The sequence below is a fragment of the Neomonachus schauinslandi genome, chromosome 6 (assembly GCF_002201575.2).
Source record: "Neomonachus schauinslandi chromosome 6, ASM220157v2, whole genome shotgun sequence".
Lineage (NCBI taxonomy): Eukaryota > Metazoa > Chordata > Mammalia > Carnivora > Phocidae > Neomonachus > Neomonachus schauinslandi.
The window spans coordinates 84,369,779-84,391,695 of record NC_058408.1 but is presented as its reverse complement, the minus strand read 5'-3'; the positions used below and the strand labels follow the sequence as shown (position 1 = coordinate 84,391,695).

The window sequence follows — 21,917 nt, the reverse complement described above, 5'->3', positions numbered from 1 at the left end:
ACCTTAATTGATAAAATATCCACATATTTGACAGAAACAGAACTTGCTGCTGGCAGTCATTCAAGCATTCCTTGGGGAGAAACAAGGTCCTACCGGTCAGGAGGCAAGAAGCCAGAAGGGGAGTTTTGCCAACAGTGTAATTTCACAAGAGGATTTCATTCTGGATCTGAAAAGCTGGGAGGTTGAAATCCAAACAGAACGCTGCTTGATTAAGTCCAGACACTTAACTGCTCTGTAAAGTAGCTAACCTTAGTGACAGTTTCCAGTGGAAGCTTTATTTTTCCACAGTTTATTTCTGTGATGATAAATATTCAGTGACCTAGTAGTTACTGACATTGAACCAAGTGGCACAGACAAATCCGTTAAGAAGACAGGCAGGGGAGTATGAACTTCATGTAAACGGTGACTGTAGCAGATACAATCACCCACAATCTACACAGATAGCCTGTTAGTCCTTTTCCTTCCCATTCTTCTCCGTGCAAGAACATCTGGCTGGGGAGGGGGGGCACATGGGGCATGGGGTACACATGGAACACTCCACCCCTTTAAATCATCTTAGAAAATCTTATTTCAGTGCAGGTTCTTGTTAGTGCATTTGGCACTATGCAAGAGGATGAATAGTCAACAAGATATTCCACATCAATCCACATCAAAACAGTTGCCTGGGAGTAACTCCCGTGGCCCAGATGGGCAGCCCGGAGCACTTCGAGATCGGGAAGGCCAAGCCCGCATCAGGGAGGAGGAGGGCTCTGATGGATTAGTCATGTCTGCCGAGGGCATGAAACTAGGAGAAGGGTATACGCACCGGATAGGGGCCACAAACGCCATGCAAGCGTGAGGCTCCATCTAACCGAACCCACGTCCACAAACAAAGCTCTTCTAATGTGTCTCTGCCACATCACTACAAATGACAGAGAAGCTGGGGCTTTGTAGCTCCATGTACCAAATTAAAGGTACTGATACCGAGCACTGGGCTTATCAGATCGTGGAAAGCTGACTTAACTGGCAACAGGGAAAGAAAAATAAAAAGGTTACACTGCACTTTGGACATAAATGCTTTGACTTAAGCCTTTTGCAGCCTGTTCATAAATGCTGCAAGATAATGGTCTAGAGTCTGCCTCGCAATAATGAGCAAAGAAAAGGGCTGGGATTATGCTTCATTTAAGAAACAGCTACTGTTGCTGGCCAGAGACAATTTCCTTACTTTTGAGATCATTTAAGTCGATTTACTATATTAAATTAACTTTGCATTTTTCATCTTAATAGCATTTTTCTTTTCCATTTTTTTAACTAATTATGTCACTTTGTTTATGCTTGTACATGTGCACGTGCACGCACACACACACACGCACACACACACACACACACTCTGTCCGTGGTCAAGTACCAGTAACTTCAGCGACTTTATCAAGGTTGAGCTGCCGCTTCACAACTGAAAACAGTGCTCACTGTAAAAAATTAGGCTTATTACTCTGTTTAAAAACCAAGGGCATATGGAGCCTAATAGATTAAAAAAAAAAACTTGTGTTCTTTTCGGACGACCTGTTTGACTGTTACACTCCCACAGTGGGGCCTGATGAACGAGCTGTTGACTCTGCACATGTCCTGCACACAGAAGCTCAGGGCACGCACACCTCCTCGTGCTCGTGGGAAGATGGTGGTTGTCACCACCAATGGCAAAGGGTTGAGATCCAGAGGGGAGGAGAAGCCTGGCCTGTTGTTGGCTGCGGGACGTAGCAATCCAGAGTCTCCCATCATTCGTTTGTAATTTCACCTTTTAAACCCCATTTGCATTTAAAACATCACCCGTTCAATGGATGTGCACCACCCACTGCCTACTGGTGATATTTTGATAAATGAGAACTGCTTTAAATTCTAGCACTTTCCAAGAGACTCCTTTCCCCGGCTACACCACTGGCCCCACAGCCAGCTTTTCTCGTTGGGTTTGTTCCCTTGCCCACACTTGCGGGGGATGGGCTCTACTACATATATATCACTTGGCACACCCACACCTTACATTATTCCACCTAATAGAGGGAATGATGCTTGCAAGGCCAATAAGCGGATGATCTTACTGGATCGCACAGATCACTGAGGAGTTCTCAGGCACCAAGGGTCACGTCACATCTCGCCCCTGACAAACAGAAGGGCTGCACACACTAAAACACACTTGAACTGTGACTCCGCCCATTTTTTGAACTTAACTATCGCAGAAGAGCGGAGTCCAGGGCATGAGCTCAGCTCGCTGTCCTTGACCTACCTTCTCCCTCACAGGCCTATGAAGGAGATGCCGATGTTCTGACATTTGGTCTGGTGGGCAGAGTTTGGTTTTCTGCCTATTTCCAGTAAGCAAGTTCTCAGGAATTGGATTTCTGATCAAAGGGGGGTCCACCATTTGGCTCTAACTCATATTGTCGTACTGCACAAAAAGATGGATCATTTTATCTTTGTAATGATACCAGCTGTGAGTATTCTTCGGGGTTTCCCAGAGTGTGGGGCCATTTTTCATCCTCCAAAGGTGTGAGCCGGTAGCTCATTATCATTTTGAATTTACATGTGTGATTGAACATTTCTCAAATACTTATATTTTGTCATTCTACTTTTGTGGACTGGGCATCCATAAGCCTTGACCGCTTGTTTATCAGGGATTTTGTGTTTTTTTGCTGGTTAAGCCCCTCCACGCACTTGGGATAATGGTTTACAAATCCTCCCCCATATTCCCATTTATCTAAATGTTCCCTTTCAAGTTCATAAAAATCTAAGTGTTTAAATACTTTTATCTGGCCACATTATATTTTGTATGTTCTCTCATTATCTGATAATTAAAGCATTACCTTGCTTCTAAAATGGTAATCCTACTGTACTGTTTCTAGAATTGACTTTCCTAAATCCTAAATCCAAGTGGAATATATAAATTCCTTTCCCATTTAGCTCTAAATTTTATTCCAGTCTTTGGTCTGGGCTCTCCCTCTTTCTCCAAAAGGACTAATTTCTATTTTTTTGAATCACTACTATGCTGTTTAATTATTATTGATTTACAGGAGACTTTTTTTGTGGAATATTTTTCATCTATTTCCAACTGGATGCAGTCAAGCTCTTTAACATATCCTTTAGATATCTGAATTGAAATTGTACGAAATCTACAAATTAACTCAGGAAATTAATTGATTCAGCATCTTTACTATAAGCTTCCTACCCATTCTTATCTTTACGTATATTAGGACTTTTCAGTTACTGAAATGTCCTTTGCTTTCTCGAATTATAACTCTAATGACGGCTTAATTTCCAAAGAATGTATAATCTGATCTTGCAGATACAGCTAAATGCCCTTTGTTACTGTTCTGGTGGAAGACTGTCCGCAAACATGGTTATGTGCACATGGCAGCCCTCACACCAAGACGTGGAGCCCACCTCCCACCCCTGGGATGTGGGCTGGCCTTCAGCATGTGGGGGATATCATGTTCTGAGTCTTGCAAGACCAGGAGGCCCTGAGAAATCATGTAGCTTCTGCTTTTGCTCTCCTGATCGGATTCCCTGAGCCACACGTGAAGAAGTACAATTGCCCTACTGGAGACAGGGTCCAGCCAGAGCCCAGCTGGACATATGATTGAAGTCACCTTAATGTTCCAGTTCCAGCTGAGCTCCAGCTGAATACAGCCACCTGAGTGACTCCAGCTGAAGCCACAGGGAGCAGAAGAACAACCCAGCTGAACCTAACCAACCCCCAGAATCATGAGACATAAATTATCACGAGACACTCTTGTTCCCAGTCATAAATTCTGGGGTGGTTTTTATACAGAAATAGATAACTGAAAAAATTAACAACGCTTTTAAACAAGGCTTATAAAATATATTTTAAAATATCTTACCTAGTTACTTTGTTTTATAATTTTGGATAATTTCTTAAAATTTTATTTTTATTTTTTTAGTTCCAGTATAATGAACATAACAGTGTTATATTAGTTTCAGGTGTATAATATAATAGTTCAACAATTCTATACATTTTTCAGTGCTCATCAAGTCCTCCTAATCTGAATAATTTCTTTACCTTTCATATTTTGTAGATACAGAAGCATATGTATAAAATTTAAAATTTAAAAATTTTAAAAAAGGATTTTTTTCTGCGTTGGTGATAAATGTGTCAAGTACTTTACTACAGAATGAAAGGACACAGTCTCAAAGGATGACCCTGTTTAGTTTCTGGACTGAAGGCACCTGCTTATAGACCATTTTCCATTAAGTATTATGTAACTACTTGGAATAAAGTAGATCTTCTTCATTAGGTTTCAAAGGTATCTCTCAAATCTTAATTTTTATTAGAAATGGGTCCTCATTCTATTAGATACACCCTTTTTGGGAAATTGGTATGATAACTTTTAATTATTTCATCTACTATAACTTTCTATAATTAGAAGTTTTTCTTTATTAAACTGGCTAAACTCTCACCAATAACAATGGATAATCTTTTCAATCTCCTCCTGAATTTCATCTAAGCTTAACGTCGTGATTAATGACTGAGACTGTCTCAGGATTTTTCTTGTGTGTTACCAGGAAAGAATCCTCTCGTGCAATTATTGGCTGCTTCTGAATTTCAAGAAAAATTTATACAGGGACATCATTATTCTTTGAAGCTTTGAAAACAATGAACTCTAAGCATATTAGTTTCAGATGACATTTGGGATTTGGGGATATTCTTAGATAATTTTTCAATACCCTCCATATTTGGGCCATTGACAGTTTCGTATGCTCTGTCCCATTTTCTTGAAAGTAATATCCAAAATTCTTATTCATCATATTTCTTCCTATATAGCTGCCTGACATACCTTAATAATTTTTTTATTTCTCTTATGTATTGGCGAATGCTAACCTCTTTTCTCATTTCTAATCTTGTTCATTTGTATTTTCCATTTTTTGATCAAATTTATGTTGCTTTAACAATGTTCTAAGAAACGTTAATCATTGATTTTATTTATAAATTGCATTGAAAATTCATCTGTCAGTTCACAAAAAATCTATTTGATTTCCTTCTTTTTTGTTTGCTTTCACAGCTTTTATAGAATCTTTTTAAAGTATAGTTAAGTTGGTTAATTTTCATGGGTTTTTTTTTCCCCATTTAAATAAATGTTTCTGAAAACAGTACATTTTTGTTTAAGGACTATTCCCTGGCTGCAGTCCAAAGATTTTAATAGGTAGCATCTTTTTATCACCACTTATTAAAAAAGAAAAAATGCCCTGTATTCCCGAATGCTTCCTAGAATAATGATTATGAATTACATTAAGAGTTCCAAATGCTGAGAATTTTTTGTGTTTTTCTTCTATTTTTCTTAATTCTATTTTCATTGCCTTGTGGCCAGAAATGTATGGAAATGCTCCTGTCTTCGGAGAAGCCTCACTCACAGTTATAGACTATCCATTATGTTCTGTGTACCAACAGAATTTGGATGTATTTAAACAACCCTGATTGGGGCAGATTAGTGTGGTGCCCCTGCTCTGTTCTGGTTTTTATCTTTTTCTTTTTTTTTGAAGATTTTATTTATTTATTTGAGAGAGCAAGAGATTGAGCGAAAGAGTACAAGTAGGGGGAGCTGCAGAGGGAGAGGGAGAAGCAGGTTTCCCATGGAGCAGGGAGCCCGATGGGGGGCTCGATCCCAGGACCCTGGGATCATGACCTGAGTCGAAGGCAGACGCTTAACCGACTGAGCCACCCAGGTGACCCGACCCTGCTCTATTCTTGAATGGTATGGTAAAAAAAAAATCTAAATTCTTACACTCACATATGCAGTGTCAATTTTAGCTCTTAAAAAAAGGTAAATACATCATATGCCAAGGTGTGGAACACAAACAGATCAACAGGGAAGAGGCATACCTGCTTGGATGAATCACACTGCTGGATTCTACGAGGGTCACGGTGTTAATAGGCAGACACATTCCATTTTTTGAAGCGCATTTTCAGATGTGTTGACTACTTATGTCAATATATGGGCACAGCATTATTCTCAGAGCGCTCTGAGCTCAGTAAAGCATTCTGAACTGCCTTTGTTAGCTTGTAACAATTAAGCAGACACATAGGGGATTTTCTGGACTATCTTTATCATGTTTAGTCTAGCTCAGAAATGGTTCTGTGGAACTGGTACAAAAAAGATCAAGTCATAGGCAGGGCAACTGGGTTATCTCGGTGAAGACATTTCTTTGTAAAGTGCTGAGGTGACTGATGATGCCCACTCGCCACCACGCCAGCGCGTGTCAGGGTGGACCTGACACCAACACAAGGGAATCTAATTAGCAAAAGTCTGGAGCTGCAAATTCCCAACTGTGTTTTCCTAAGTGGGCTATCGTCTCAAAGTGGTATGCTGCCCTACAGAGTAGCACTGAACATTACTGCAATTTTGAAATACAATTTGTAAATGTTTGGAAACTTCAGAAAGGTCAGATAACTAAAGTCCTCTCTCCTGGCAAAGAGAATCCCATGCTCGCTCTCTTTGGCTCAGGTGCAGTGCATCCGAGGCACCAGCTATCTGGTGTTTCCATGCCATGATTTTTCTCCTTTGCCCGTGGGTGCCAACTCCCACCCAGACTCTAACTCCAGCTCAGAACTACTCTCAGATGAATAGGACCGCAGAAGTGGAAGTTTAAGACTGTCAGAAGCCTTCCATGTTCTTTGGTAAAGGTCTTCATTTTATAGACAAGAAGGCTGAATGAAGCCTAATGCAAACAGTAAGGACCTCAGAGGATTACTGTTGAACATTCACTGTTGGCCCAAAGTGTGGCCATTATGGTAGTTAAGGGACATGTCCAAAGGCTCACAGCCTGGCTATTGAGCTGTGACTGTGACCAGAGTCCCCGGGTTGAGACCTTAGTCACTGTTGGGTGTGCCATTTTGCTTTCTCCACTTCCTGCTCTTAGCCCATCTTCTGAAAAGATCCATTTCAAAGCAGTGATTTTATTCTGAAGAGGTAGAAGGGAACCAAGCAAAGACAGAAATGGGGGGGGGGTATGGATCCAGAGATAAGCCGATAAATATTGTTTTAAAAAAATGAGCATAAAATGCAAATGGACCTCCAGAGGTCAAAAACTATGCCTTGAGTTGGTACAGCTCAGGTTTCCTGTGCATTTGATACCTACATACTCTTCGGGACTAGCTCTTCTCATTGAGTTATCTTGGCATGTGCTTGTTAAATAAAGACAAGATAAATAAAACAAGCAGCCTACTCTTGAGATACTCATCACCTAATAAGAAGACACAGACAAGTGAATAAAGCAGAATTCAGCCTGGTAAGTACCATGCAAATATTTATGCAGTGGAGAAAACCGCAGAGGACAGAATAGATGTTCTTATATTCTCCTGGGGGCAGTAAGACAACACAGTGTGTACAAAACATGCCAGAGAAAATGCTGTTACCTGCTGCCTGGGTTGCTCTGGACAGAGGTAAAGACAGCGTTCCTGTCCTTTGGGGCTAGGGTGCATCTAGGTCAGTTTGGAAGCCCAGGAAGTAACTGGGCCATGGGCCTGGGGTTCTAGAACCAACTTCGGGTAATGTCAAGGGAATGAAGGCGACATCACAGAGCAGATGGGGCATTCTGAGGCTTCCACATGGAATAAGTACTTTGCAAGGAGGTGAACCAAGGACCCTCACTCCTATTAAGGGAGCACTAAGAGCCTGTTCGTTTTGCAGAAATTTCCTAACAGAGTTTCCCTTTACTTACCTACTGGAGCTAAACATCCCAGGTGTCTGAATTAGCCTGCAAGTAGCCTTCAGTTTCCCCCCTGCCCCACCCCCAAAGCTTAGGACCGGAGGCACTGATCCCAATTACTTAGAGCAGGAGAGAAGAGATGGGCTGCTCAGGCGGCTGCAGCCCCTCCTGTGGGGACGGCCGCGAACATGGAACTCCATGGCCCAGGCGCACGGGGATTCTCGAACAGGGAGGGCCCTACTCAAATGGGCCTGTCTCCCTTGTCAGTTCTGCCAGTCACCCAGGAGCAGCTGTAATCCTAGAAGGACAGCACCAGCAAATGGCCTGTCATAATCCTGGGTCATGTGTTGCCCCCGTACCCACAGGTATGACAGTCCTGAGGATGCAGGTGAAGCATCTTCCTTGTTTGGGTCTGCCCTGACCTGCGAGCTGGGAAAAGGGTATTTCCTACGGAGCAGCTTCAACCTTCTAAAATTCACGTCGGTGTGGCAGCTGGAGGGGCCCTCAGAGATGGGTGTGCCCAGCTACCCTCAGCGACCACACTGTTGGAGGAGGAAGCTGAGGCCCAGACAGGGAGAGCCAGGGGCTCAGGTTGGGCAGATCATGCTGCATCTGTGTTTATGCCAAGCCACCAGACCCCTCTTGCGTGTGCTGGCCCCGCCAAACCAGGTCCTCTGAAGGCCCTTCCCTTCTAGATGCCCTCATCACACTCAGAGGAAAGAGATGATTTGTGTCCTACATATTCACTTCTACATGCCAGGTAAGAACACAGAGGTCAAAGAGGAAAAGTGACTTGTCCCAGGTCACAGCTGGTGCCTGATCTGGAATTCAGGTATGGGGTCCTCTGCCCAGTGCTTGTTTCATGAAATGGCACCGTCTCCCTAAGGAAATGTACTTAGTCACAGCTCAAGCCTTCCCCTGCTAGTTTTCATCCACAAAGATGTGCCAAGTATCCAAAACCATAACTCAGACAATCCCAAATACAGCCATGTTCCCTATGTTGCCGTCCCAGGCCCTGGAGGCTGCGAGTCTTTACCTTCAAATGCCCGCGCCGCGTCCACGAGGTGGGACCAATCCAAGCCCGTGGCCGTGTCCGGGAGGGGCATCAGGCCAGGATCCGCGCACTTGGACTTATCCGATAAGGACCCGTCGGAGAACCAGAACTCATCTAAACAGAAACAAAGCCAGAGTGTCAGTCGGATGGCAATGTGGGCGCGGGCGGCCCCTCCAAGTTGCTGGGGAACTTCGTACAGATCTCTGGCCCCCAGTGAAAAGGGCGACAGTACGGTGCCATCATCCAAAAGACACATGGCTGGAAGGATGGTTTGCAGAGAACCCGTGACCTACAGACTCATTTCAAGGTCAGCCAGCGACGCCCTGGGATGGAAGGGATTTTAGAATGGTTCGATGGTGCAGTATTGAAATCAGGCAGCTTCCTCCCAGGCCGGATTTCTCTGGAGGACATCCATCCACATCTGACTAGCTGCAGGACTGATTCCTGTTTTCTGCAGGATTACTTTCCCCTTTCAAGTGTTGCAAACTTCTAGTGTACACACGGTTTGGTACAATCTTTCTCTAGCCTGATGGTTTAAAAAGCTTCCAGAACGCAGTTATGTAAGCTGAGCACCACACGTTCAAGATGCCCCAAATATCAGTTTATTATAAAAATGCAGGAGGACTTTGTCTTCATTATTGACGGGCAAGAAAGAGAAGAGGCGGTCTTTCCAATACGGGGGTTGGACTGCTTTGCTGACTTACTGAGCTGGTTCATCACTGGCTAAACCAGAAACTCCTCGCCGTCCAGCACGGAATTTTGTCTGTCCTCTGTCCGTACAAATGGACCTTTTAGGGACTGGAAGTGTTTATGTCAGTGATAAGACTAGTTGTTAGAACTCACTACGCCTCTGAGGACAAATTTTTCAAAGGCTTCACCCGGACTGTCTCTGACATGTCTTTTCTGAACCTGCCCCATATGCGGCATGCAGCTGCCTGTGAACACATCTGCCTAATGAGACCAATCAAAATAATGACCACCTGGCTGTCTGAGCCTGCAATTAAGTTAAATAAGGGGCATAATTAACCCAATGCACCTGTAATTTTTGTTCCCACACCCTTTGGGGAAGCTATGAAAGGCTGGCATCTGGACGGAGAGCGAGCGGTGGTGTTTGACCTTGACCTTGACCTTGAAGGGCACTAACGGTCTTCCACCTGCTTGACACCTTCACAGGCAGCTCTCAGCCACCTTCCCCAAGCCCCATCGGAGTACTGACAGTCTTGGGATGCTTTGACGATTCCTGAGCAGCCTGAAATTCCACGATCTGTGGCCATCTGTCATTGAGCCATGGCACACATCTGATCCTGGTGGCCAGGAAGCCAAAGCCCAGAGTGAGTGAGTGAGCGAGTGCACCCAGCTATTCACCCAGCAGGCAGGTGAACCACTCTGCTCGCTGCTGCCCTGTACACAAGTCTCGTGGAGACCACTTGCAAAGCACGTGATGACTCTGGATCTAGGAAGATCTCAGGGCGTGAAATTTCACAACCAGAGGCATGCCCAGGGCATGCTAACTCCCTCCAGCTTGTATGGAGAAGCAGAGAGCAAAAGGAGGGAAATACAGTTAGTGGTCTTTCTTTCTTTTTTTCTTTTTTTCAGATTTTTATCTATTTGTCAGAAAGAGGGAGAGGCAGGCAGAGCAGAGGGTGAAGCAGACTCCCTGCGAAGCAGGGAGCCCGATGTGGGACTCGATCCCAGGACCCTGGGATCATGACCTGAGCCAAAGGCAGATGCTTAACAGACTGAGCCACCCAGGCACCCCTGTCTTTCTTCACTACAAACTAATATCTCCTTTTCCCCAGTTTGTGAATGGAACTTTTGTGTTTATTGGAGACTATGGAACTGGCAAAGATGATCAGTAGATTAGAAGAAGTCCCCTTTCCCCCAGGGTTTACTTGGAGCATATCCACTGACCTGTCTGTGATGTATTTACTAAGTGACTACCACATGCCTCACATTGTGTTCACTGTGTTCCGGACAGCGGTGGATAAGGCAGACAAGGCCCATCCTCTCTGGAACCTTACAAGAGATGGGGGGAAAAGACAATAAACAAATAAACAAGGTAATACAAGGAGTGACAAGTCTTTCAAAGAAAACAAAACAGGGGGATGGGACTGAGGAGCCTGAGGGCATGTTGGGGGCGGGCTTATCTTAGGAGGTGGCATCCCTGAGACTCCAATGATGATAAGGAGCTGCTGGATGAAGAACACAGTTCTGCTAGAAAAGCTCTAGGGATTTAAATCAAAATCCATCATTTGTCACTGAGCAGGAAGATCCTTGTGTCAATGACGGTCTCCTTAAATGACGTAAGAGCACCTAAATTCTCCTCTGAATTATCATGATGAAAATCACCTCAAATTCTTTACAGTTGTTTGGAAAATTATATAATTGGAAAAAAAAAAAAAATTACTGTTTTTTTGCCTGAGACTCCAAACCACCCCAAATCCTTTGTAATACTTTTCATGGATGTTAGGTATCACCACTGCCATCACCTAGACGGTGCTTACTGAGCATCTTCTACATTCCAAGCGCCACTGGGTACTATGTTAGCCCCCAGGGACAGGATGACTGGGAAGAGCCAGGCTGGGCCCTTGAGGAGCCCAGTGAGCAAGCAGATAAGCCTTGCTGGGGCTGCTGGGGCTGCTGGGGGGGGGTCTGGTATGGTGCAGGCAGGTGAGCCACTCCCACCGCTGGTGCACACCATGGCAGCTGTAAGTGGCTAGCTTCCAGAGTTTTGCAGAGGAGGAAGGAAAAGTACCACTTAGGTTATCAAAGCCTGTTTCTTCAAATCCGGCTCTTCAGAGCTAGCGTTCCATCAGGAGCACACACTGCTTTTTTGGCCAATTCAAAGAAGAAAGTGGCTTGTGGATTCCCAGGGATGGCTCATGTCCAGACACCGATGCCCGGGCCCTTGCTCTCCTTCCCAGACATTGATCTTGTGGCTTCCTGTTTGTTTATCCGCGACCGGAAAGGGCTCCCTATCTCTACCGAGTCCGACTTTATTTGTTGTTATAAATGCCAAGGAGCCTTCCTGATGGTCAGATAGCTAGGGTTTCGCAATTCTGCTCCAAAAACCAAGGAAGATTGAGAACATTTGAAGAAAGAGAAATAAGGGCCCTATGGAATCAGTCAAACCCTGCCCTGCTGCTGACGGTCCACGGATGCCTTCTGTAATGCCAACTGTAGCCAAGGGTCATCTTCTGCCTATCAGCAGCTCTTACCACCTACACCCCCCACGCTGAGCCTATACCGGAGTCTGCAGCAACTTGCATGAGTACTGAATTATAAAGAAAGTACTCATTTCATTTATTCTAAACTCTCCCTCTATTCAAGCTTCAAGGGGCATCCTTTGCGAGGTGCCTAGGTCAAAACTACAGGACTTGGAAACACACGTAAGTTGATGCTCTGTTCTTACCTTTTGAAATTTAAGAACTCTTTTGAGTCTATGCTCATAGGAAGATTTCTACCATTCCTTGGAGAGCTTTGATCTCCATAAAAAAACAGAAATTCTCACGAAAGACCCCAAATAGGCAAAGCAACCTTGAAAAAGAAAAGCAAAGCTCTGGAGGTTTCACAATTCCAGATTTCAAATTCTATTACAAAGCTGTACTAATCAAAACAATACGGTACTGGCACAAAAACAGACACATAGATCAATGGAATAGAATAGAAAGCCTAGAAATAAACCCAAAACTATATGGTCAATTAATCTTTCACAAAGGAGGCAAGAATATGCAATGGGAAAAAGACAGTTTCTTCAACAAATGATGCTGGGAAAACTGGACAGCCACATGCAAAAGAATGAAACTGGACCACTTTCTTCCACTAAACACAAAAATAAATTCAAAATGGATTAAGGGCTTAAACATGAAACCTAAAACCATTAAAATTCTAGAGGAGAGCACAGGCAGTAATTTCTCTGACATCAGCCACAGCAATTTCTTTCTAGATATGTCTTCTGAGGCAAGGGAAACAAAAGCAAAAATAAACTATTGGGACTCCATCAAAATAAAAAGCTTCTGCAAAGCAGGAGAAAAATCAACAAAACTAAAAGACATCCTACTGAATGGAAGAAGATATTTGCAAATGGCATATCTGATAAAGGATTAGTATCCAAAATATATAAAGAACTTATACAACTCAACATCAAAAAAACAAATAATCCAATTTAAAAACGGGCAGAAGACATGAACAGACATTTCTCCAAAGATGGCATACAGATGGCCAACAGACACATGAAAAGATGCTCAACATCCCTCATCATCAGGGACATGCAAATTAAAACCACAATGAGATATCACCTCATACCTGTCAGAATGGATAAAATAAAAAACACAAGGAACTGCAAGTGTTGACAAGGATGTGCAGGAAAAGAAACCCTCATGCATTATTGGTGGGAATGCAAACTGGGGCAGCCACTGTGGAAAACAGTATGGAGGGTCCTCAAAAAATTAGAAATAGAACCTCCATATCATCCAGTAATTGCACTATTGGATCTTTACACAAAGAATATGAAAACACTAATTCAAAGGGATACATGCACCCCTATGTTTATAGCAGCATTATTTACAATAGCCAAACTATGGAAGCAGCTCAAGTGTCCACTGATAGATGAATGGATAAAGAAGAGGTGGTATGTATGTGTGTGTGCACACACACACACACACAGGCACTGGAATATTATTTGACCATAAAGAAGGATGAAATCTTGCCATTTGCAACAACATGGATGGAGCTAGAGAGTATAATGTTAAGCGAAACAAGTCAGAGAAAGACATATACAATATGATTTCACTCATATGTGGAATTTAAGAATTATTATAAACAAAGGGAAAAAAAGAGACAAACTGAAAAAGAGACTCTTAACTATAGAGAACAAACTGATGGTCACCACAGGGAGGTGGCTGGGAGGATGCGGGAAATAGGTGATGGGGATTAAGGATATGCTTATCCTGATGAGCACTGAGTAATGTACAGAATTGTTTAATCACTATATCGTTTGCCTGAAACTAATACAACATTGTATGTTAACTATACTGGAATCAAAATAAAAGAAAAAGAAAAAGAAAAAAAAAGAATTAAAAAAGGAAAAATAAGGGGAACAGCAACAGTTTTCGGAGGGGAACACGAAGGATGTGAGCCTTCTTAGTAGGCAGTAATATTTACATAAATAAGGCCTTCATATTATCCTCTTGAAGGTTCTCTTCCCATTTCAAATATTGTTTAATCTTGAAGACGGATTTTTTAATCAACCTGTGGCAGTTCTGTTCAGGATAGAGTCTCTTATGACAGTTTGCAGATCTAAGAGTATTGGTATGTCTTGTTATTGTCTTAAAATTACATTCATAGCCTTCTTTGTAAAAAAAGTATTTAAGGGCGCCTGGGTGGCTCAGTTGGTTAAGCGACTGCCTTCGGCTCAGGTCATGATCCCGGAGTCCTGGGATCGAGTCCCACATCGGGCTCCCAGCTCAGCAGGGAGCCTGCTTCTCCCTCTGACCCTATCCCCTCTCATGCTGTTTCTCTCTCTCTCTCTCTCAAATAAATAAATAAATAAATAAAATCTTTAAAAAAAAAAAAAAAAGTATTTAAAACGGCAAAATTTTTATAATAAACATTTACCAAGAAAAAAATTACAAATAAAAGAAAATCAGGAATTCTCTTTAAACATGTTGGGAATCTGCCAGTGCTCAGGACTGCACTGAATAAAGCCAGGTGCCCAACTGGTCAAGGAGGAAAAGGATACTGGGAAAGCTTTTCAATATCACTGGTTCTCTGGCCTGTGAACTGTGTGTCCAAAGGGCCACTCCCCATTTTTTTCTATCTGGGCCACCGAAAAAAATTTGTTCTGAAATCCACTCGTAAAGAAAACAAAGGCCCTAACTGCAATGCAGAAACATTTCAGAATTATTTTCAATTGCTTGATCAGGTCATAGTCTCACACCTCCAAGTTGAGGACACAATGATACAGCACATTTCAGTGACTTCACAGGAAATATACATGAATCATGGCATGAATCACATCCAAAATGTGTTTGTGAAGTACCTGTCTCACCAGGTTGAATTAAGATCTCGGTCTCTAGAGAAGAAAGACTGAGATTCAAATTTGGGACATTTACCAGCTAAAAATATCTGAACGAGAAGCCTGTGATTATTGTTACAGATACCCGTAGAAAAGCTGCAGCAATATTCGCTGTCAGGAGATGAAGCTGCTGACCCTTTCTCTGCACTATCCTTCCTCCAAATTAGGAACGAGTCTCTACTAGGGACAGACTCTCTCTCTGAGGATCCCATGCTAGGAATGCATAGGTTTAAAGCTTCACATGTATGCTTTCTGAGTTTCTGCCTAGCTCTTCCTATGTGGTTCCTTGGCCATCCAGTGCTCGAAGTTGGACAGAACTGACCTCCCCTCCAAGCTTTCACGTGAGGCTAAGTCTCTGAGAAACTAAGAGAAACAACTGGACGACCTCCAGTAGTCCTCGTTTCTTGCTCACTAGACATCTGTTGTCCCAGTTTTGAACCATACTCCAAGAGCAGGATCTTCTCACCACTACTCTGCTGAGTGACCTGAAACCACAGAAAGGGAAGGATGACTAAAGTGTGTCGAGGAGATAAAAAGTGTACTCACACACCAGGTGAGTGCAGGAGTCAGACACATCAACGCAAATTATGGCCCACTCCCTTGTTTACATTTTGTCATTTCACTCATTGAACTGAGAGAATTTTTTCTGAGGAGTTGCTACGGTAACTCAGAGAATTGGAGAAGTCTCATTGACAGATGAGGTTTCATTAAAGAGCAAATGGCAAGGACGGCTCTTACTGCTTTTCCTAGAGAAACGGACAATGAGGACAAGTTAAGGCAGTTTTGAACTTGGATAGTGAATAAGTAACGTATCCTACTTGTGTGTTTATGCTTTGAAAATACTAAGAACGGATGCAGTCCTTCAGTCGGTGGATGGATAAGTAAACTGTGGTACATCTAGACGACGGAATATTATTCAGCACTAAAGATTAGAAGTAAGCTTTCAAGCCGTGAAAAGCCATGGAGGTAAGAGCCAGTCTGGAAAGACTACACACTGTAGGATTCCAACTATATGACATTCTGGAAAAGGCAAAACAAGGGAGACAGTAAAATGATCAGTGGTTGCCAGGGGTATGGGGGAGGGAGGGATGAACAAAGCACAGAGGAGTTTTAGGTGAAATGAAATTATTCTGTATGATACTGTAATGGTGGGTACATGTCATTTTACTTTGTCCAGACCCTCAGAATGTACAGCACCAAGAGTGAATCCTAATGTAAACTATGGGCTCTGAGTGATGATAATATATCAGTGCGGGTTTGCAGATTCTAGCAAATGTATCCTGCTGAGGGATGTTGATCAGGAGGGAGCCTGTGCCTGTGTGGGGACAGGGGGATTTGGGAACTCCCTGAGCCTCCTGCTAAATTTTGCTGTGAACCTAAAACTGCTCTAAAAAAAAATTCGTTAAAAAAAAAAAAAGTAAAGCTAAAAAAAAAAAGGATACATATCTTTCATATGGAAGCAAGTAAAGGGTAGGATGGAAGAATTACATCAACACAGGCCATGGATGATTTCATGACCACACATCAAGCATTTTAAATAAAAGAAATTACATATGCAAGAAAATAGTTTCACTGATTTTATGAAGGCTTTCAAGAGAACATTAAAGTTATCTATTTACAAAAAAGGAAAAACATTTAGAGAATTATTAGGTTATTAGAATGTATTTGACCTTTCATATGGTTATCAAGAAGGAGTTTGAAGGTTTCTTCAATTTAGGCAAATGGACTCGTTATAATAGGTAGGCTATTATGTTACTTAAAGAAATAGATTAAGAATTTCATGAGACAAGGTTCATTTCCAATTAGGTTACACATCAGAAGAAGCATTATTAGAACTTTTATTTCATTTAGCCTGAGACTTCTATGTGTATGATGAAGTTTAAATTGGTTCTAAAGATAATGCTTTTTATGATGAAACAAGGAAAAAAAAACCTGATAATGAATATATTTCTGATTAAGTCCTCATTCTTTCTGTACAATAGAAATTAAACTCTGAAAGAAAGAAAATAAAGCTAGTGTAAAAATAATTATCACCCTTAAACTCTGACACATTAATAAGAAATGGACACTATATAAATATCAAAGATTTCAGGGTGTGAAGGAAAATCATGCAGAAATTGCCTCATCAATCTGTGAGCAGCAAATGGGAGGAAACTGGACGCAGAGAGCTGAGGGATGAGCTTGAGGACATGCTGCCGCCCGTGGGGAGAGCCCGGTTAAAGACCCGGGTCTCCTGACGCCCGTCTACCACCTTGACTGCCACTGGGTATGTAATGTCAAGAAGAAACAGAAACAGAAGGCTACCCACCAGAGTATCTACTTCCTGTGCCATAGGTTCTTCTTTATAAAATCAGGTCTTAAGATATTTTTTATGAGTTTAATAGCTAAGATATTTACCTATACACACACACACACACACATAGGTATCTATAGATATATGACCACTACTTGATAAAAATGTTTAATATGAGTTTTTGGGCGCCTGGGTGGCTCAGTTGGTTGAGCAACTGCCTTCGGCTCAGGTCATGATCCTGGAGTCCCGGGACTGAGTCCCGCATTGGGCTCCCTGCTCGGCGGGGAGTCTGCTTCTCCCTCTGACCCTCCTCCCTCTCATGCTCTCTGTCTCTCATTCTCTCTGTCTCAAATAAATAAATAAAATCTTTAAAAAAAAAAGAAAAAAATATGAGGTTTTTAATTTTCTTCAAAATTGGTAGTATTGCCTAACTTTTTTTTTTAAAGACTTTGAGAGAGAGAACAAGTGGGGGAAGGGAGAGGCAGAGGAAGAGGGAGAAGCAGGCTCCCCAGTGAGTAAGGAGTCCTATCATGATGTGAGCTGAAGGCAGATGCTTAACCATCTGAGCCACCCAGGCGCCCCCGGTATTGCTTAACTTTTAGAAAATGTCCACTCTGGTGCTTTTTATCATATTTAAAATTAATAATAAAAAAGAAGATACCAAATAATACATTTATTTTAAAAAATAAACCAAACCCCCCAAACCTCTGTAGGAGATGACCTGAAGAGCCCACACCCACAGAAGCTCAGCAACCCGCCCCCCGCAACCCTGCACTTACTTCTCAGGTTCCCCATGCTGGGCGCAGGGTGGGTCCGGGGGGGCAGCGTGCTGTGGTAGGGCGGGGTGGTGCTGAACAGAATGTCGTTGGGCAGGGCCTGGTCAAGTACTGAACTTCGAGAACTGCCGAAGGAAGACCCCCTCCGATTGCTGCATATGCTCTCATCCGAGAGGGTGCGGTACAGCGATCGTCGCGGAGACAGGTTCCCATAGAACGAAAACTAGGGGTTTAAATGTAAGGGGAGAAGGGGGAAGACAGACGTGAAAGAGTTGAAAGCACGGAACTGATTGGAATAAATCCGGGGGGTACACAGACCCCTCGCTCACCCTGCTCTCTGGGTTCGCCCTAGGCAGACAGGCAGGCATGGAGCATTAGCTCAGGAATGCTAAACCAGGCGTGTGGGTCATCCAAGCACATGCACCAGGGCCCTGGTGCAGTTATTGGATTTGAATGTTTTCCTCCTTTGACATTCTGTGAAATATGATCACGAATTAGACATGCACAGCTTTATTAATTCTGAAATGTTAAACGGAACCTCCATAACCTCAGAGCAGTGCTCCTGGAAATGTAGAAGTTGCAATTTCCGGCACAGTTATTCAAAAGCATACATAGCGCTGGCTTGATTTTAATTTGAAATGACTACGTTTTCAGATTAGGCAATTTCTGTACCAATCAACTGCATGGGAGGTTCAAGCTCATCTAAATAATAATAAAACTAATTCTGAACACGGTAGCTTTCTAGGCCATGCAAACAGGTTCAAGAAAAATGCTATCAGTCCAGGAAAATCTTCTTGTCTACTTAAAAGTCATCAGCCACAAAAGTCCATTACGATTATTGAAAATGGAGCTATAGAAACCGATCATAACCAGATTTAAGGGAACCACTGAAATGACTGTGTGTTAACTCCCAGATAGGGTGAGGAAAGTTCTTAGTCAAGAAGCAAGTGGTCCAATACTCAAGAAAAATGAAATTGAATCTGACTTTTCAACTTTTTCTTCTGCATACTGAACCACATTCCTTTTATATAAACAGCAGTAAAAGCCAGAATGTTTGCATCAAACAAATACAGAAGTGGCTATTTACATTTGTGAGTGCAGCAAGGAGGCTAAAAATATTTCCATTGTATGTGTTCCTTCCATTCTGTCAGGCCTGTCCAACTGATGAATGGTAACTGGAATGTGTGCAGACTACAAAGTTAAATTTACGCTATGAAAAGAAGGTGATTTGTCTTGGGTGGGGGAAGACCCACATGCCAAGGAGAAGTTTATTCCTATAAAAAGAAAAGCTATTTGCACTTTTTGCACAATGGTCTGCACCCAAGCTTATACAGTACAATATACACGATTGGATACAAGTTTGGAAAAAAAAAGGGGACTCATTATGATTGACTTCTTCTGGGATTCCCTCTTCACACACACCAGCAGGTCCTTCAGAACATGATTACAGGCGCATTAGATTAAAGCGGCTTTGAGGTAGTATCTAATTAGAGTGTTATTCTAAGAACACAATTAGGTTAATTGCAGTATTGTTTTATTATAGGAAAGACAGAAGCAGACAGACTTGCTGTTTACCCTGATCACAGTCAACATGGCAATGCCTGATTTTTTTTTTTTTTCCTTCTCATTTGAATAAGAGTGAGCTCCGGATTAGAAGGGAAAATATCCAGATTCCCTGTCCTCTCTATCCATGCTAGAAAGCTGCCCTTCCTAACCTCTCCCAGGCTTGCTCTGCTAACCGATACAACAAACCCTGAAGAGGGTCAGCCACGCACAGACTAACAGGTAGAATCACGAGAGAATGCTTGTGGGTGGGTGGGGATTCCTGAAACTTCTGAGTCTCTTTAGACCCTTCTTGAGTATTTCTGGTAACTTCAAGGCCTCTGGGAGTCGCTAACCTTTCTTCGCCCCTCCTCCACTAAGGGACTGTCAGGTAGCATCAGTTTCAGGAAGTCTTCTTTGGACAGCACGTGTTGAGTTTCTGAAGCAGCATCCCCCACCACGGTCTGCTGAGCTGCTGCGGACAAGAGATCCATCTCGCCATACAGCCTGTGGAACAAACCAGAGGGGAAATTAAGAGCAGGGGTCAGTCTCTCTGTCAAGTGCCTGTAGCCTGAAGGATTGAAATCTGCTGTTTCGACAACTGCATACTCATGCACATGATGCTTAATTATTAAGTCAGTTCACTGTTGCTGCATCTGCGCCAGACCCCCACGTCATTTTACATCTTTGAAAGGAGCTCAACTGCAAAGTTAGAGTTCTGAATAATTCAGAAAGAGATCAGATCCCCGAAGCCCTGGATGGGAAAAAATAGAGCCCATTTTTTTTTTTTTAAAGACCCATGTCAGAAAACACATTTTCAATAATTCATCAGAGATTATCATATGTCCTTTGCAGGCACGCTTCCTTGTGTTTCTTAGAAACTCGAGAGAGGCTTTCTCTTGTGGCTAGACAGCCACACCCCCACATCTCACCCAGGCGACACGGAGAGAGGCACCCGAGGGAGCCTGAAGTTTACGAGTAATCGATTCAGGCATGTGCCAAGCATGTTTTATTATCAGCAATTCCGCAAAGCCGTTTGGATAAAGAAAGCAGCTGTCTCCCTTAATTATCAGGATATAAAAATGTATTTACGGACAACAAAAGACTGTCTCACAGAATTACTGTTTTCAGCTCTTTTCCAGGGAGAAAACCAGGGAGTCATCTTTGAAAGGTTTACTCTGGAAATGCAATCTGAGCAACCAACATTCCTGAGGACACAGGGAATCACCGTGGGCAGAGGTGAGCGGTCCTTGCCGCACGACCTCCAAGGTCGTGTTCCAGGAATCCGTGGCCCAGGGCAGCAGGCCGCAGAGGATGACCTGGGTGTTACTGTCACGTGTTACTGAGATGACTCTATTTCAAAAGCAAGGCTATCATGTCACAGGGCGAGAGCTCACTGGGAAATTACCAGAGTAAGAAACTCACACAGACATGCTCAAAATTTTAACAATGGTTATCTGGAAGTCTCTGTGGCTTTTGCTTTGTTTCTGAGGTGGGTCAGGTTCAATCAGTGAGCGTTCCACAGTATGATTTTAAAGGGATAACTGGAAACTTGCAGAGGGCATAACCGATCTTCTATTTTATGTACAATGAGACGGTAACATTCTGTAGTTCTCTGTGGCACAAACACACTATGCTTGGCTAATCCTTTTCCGAGCATCTTTCAGTGATCTGGTGGAACACTGTTTTTGCAGTCTGCAGGTGTTAGAGATTCATCACTTCCACATTAAATGGAGTGTTTCCTCGTTTTAGGAGCCCTTGACTTAGCTGGACAAGGCCGGGGGTGCCTGTTGCCCCCACAGGATGAGTACGGCCCACCACACAGAGGCCTGGCCTGAGCACTGACCCCATGTGATGCTCTGCTACCCACATCCACAGACCCCTTCCTCACAATGCCCCTGAGGTTGCCCTTCTTTGACTGAAGGTCAGTGCCATCAAACCTGTGTGTTAAAATGCACAAACTCTGGGGGCTCTGGAGAGAAGAGCATCCACACGGGCACCTGTCACCCCTTCCTGACTCTCTGAGAGAGCCCTCCGCTCCAACAGTGCTTCCATACAGAACTTAAAAGGCTTGGGATGCACTTCTGGGAAGCACTCAGAAGACATATTAAAGAGGTAGAAATACCAACGTTATCATCAGGAATTTGCATTTATGGTCCAAAAGGGTGGTTATCACTATGAAATTCCTTTCTAAATAACTCATCTGCAATTATTGACATGATGGTTCTTTTTTTTTTTAACAAGAAGATTCCATTTTTAGTTTCAACACTGAAATGATTTTTTAATTGAGAAAGCAGTATCAGGCTCTCCCTATTTAAGAAGTGGGATCATGTTTTAAGGGGAAAAAGTGATACTAGTTTACCAACCAAACAAAATCACTGCAGCCCCCAGCGCACCCTCCACGCGTGCTGGTGTTGACAGTACTTGTGGACACAGCCGAACACGGGGACCTCATAATTTGGTGCATGGGAGGGTTTTTTTTCC

The 21,917-nt window shown here is 43.0% G+C and overlaps 1 protein-coding gene across 2 annotated transcripts in view; it reads right to left on the bottom strand.

The window, feature by feature from the left end:
• Positions 1 to 21,917, bottom strand: part of SIPA1L2 (signal induced proliferation associated 1 like 2) — a 106,065-nt gene that overhangs the window by 6,992 nt on the left and 77,156 nt on the right. For both annotated transcript variants that reach the window (XM_044916027.1, XM_021696130.2), the window contains exons 15-17: positions 19,790 to 19,940; positions 17,895 to 18,114; positions 8,729 to 8,860 (exon numbers count right to left, since the gene is read on the bottom strand). In XM_044916027.1, coding sequence (XP_044771962.1) covers positions 8,729 to 8,860; positions 17,895 to 18,114; positions 19,790 to 19,940 — 503 coding nt within the window. The remainder of the gene's footprint in view (positions 1 to 8,728; positions 8,861 to 17,894; positions 18,115 to 19,789; positions 19,941 to 21,917) is intronic.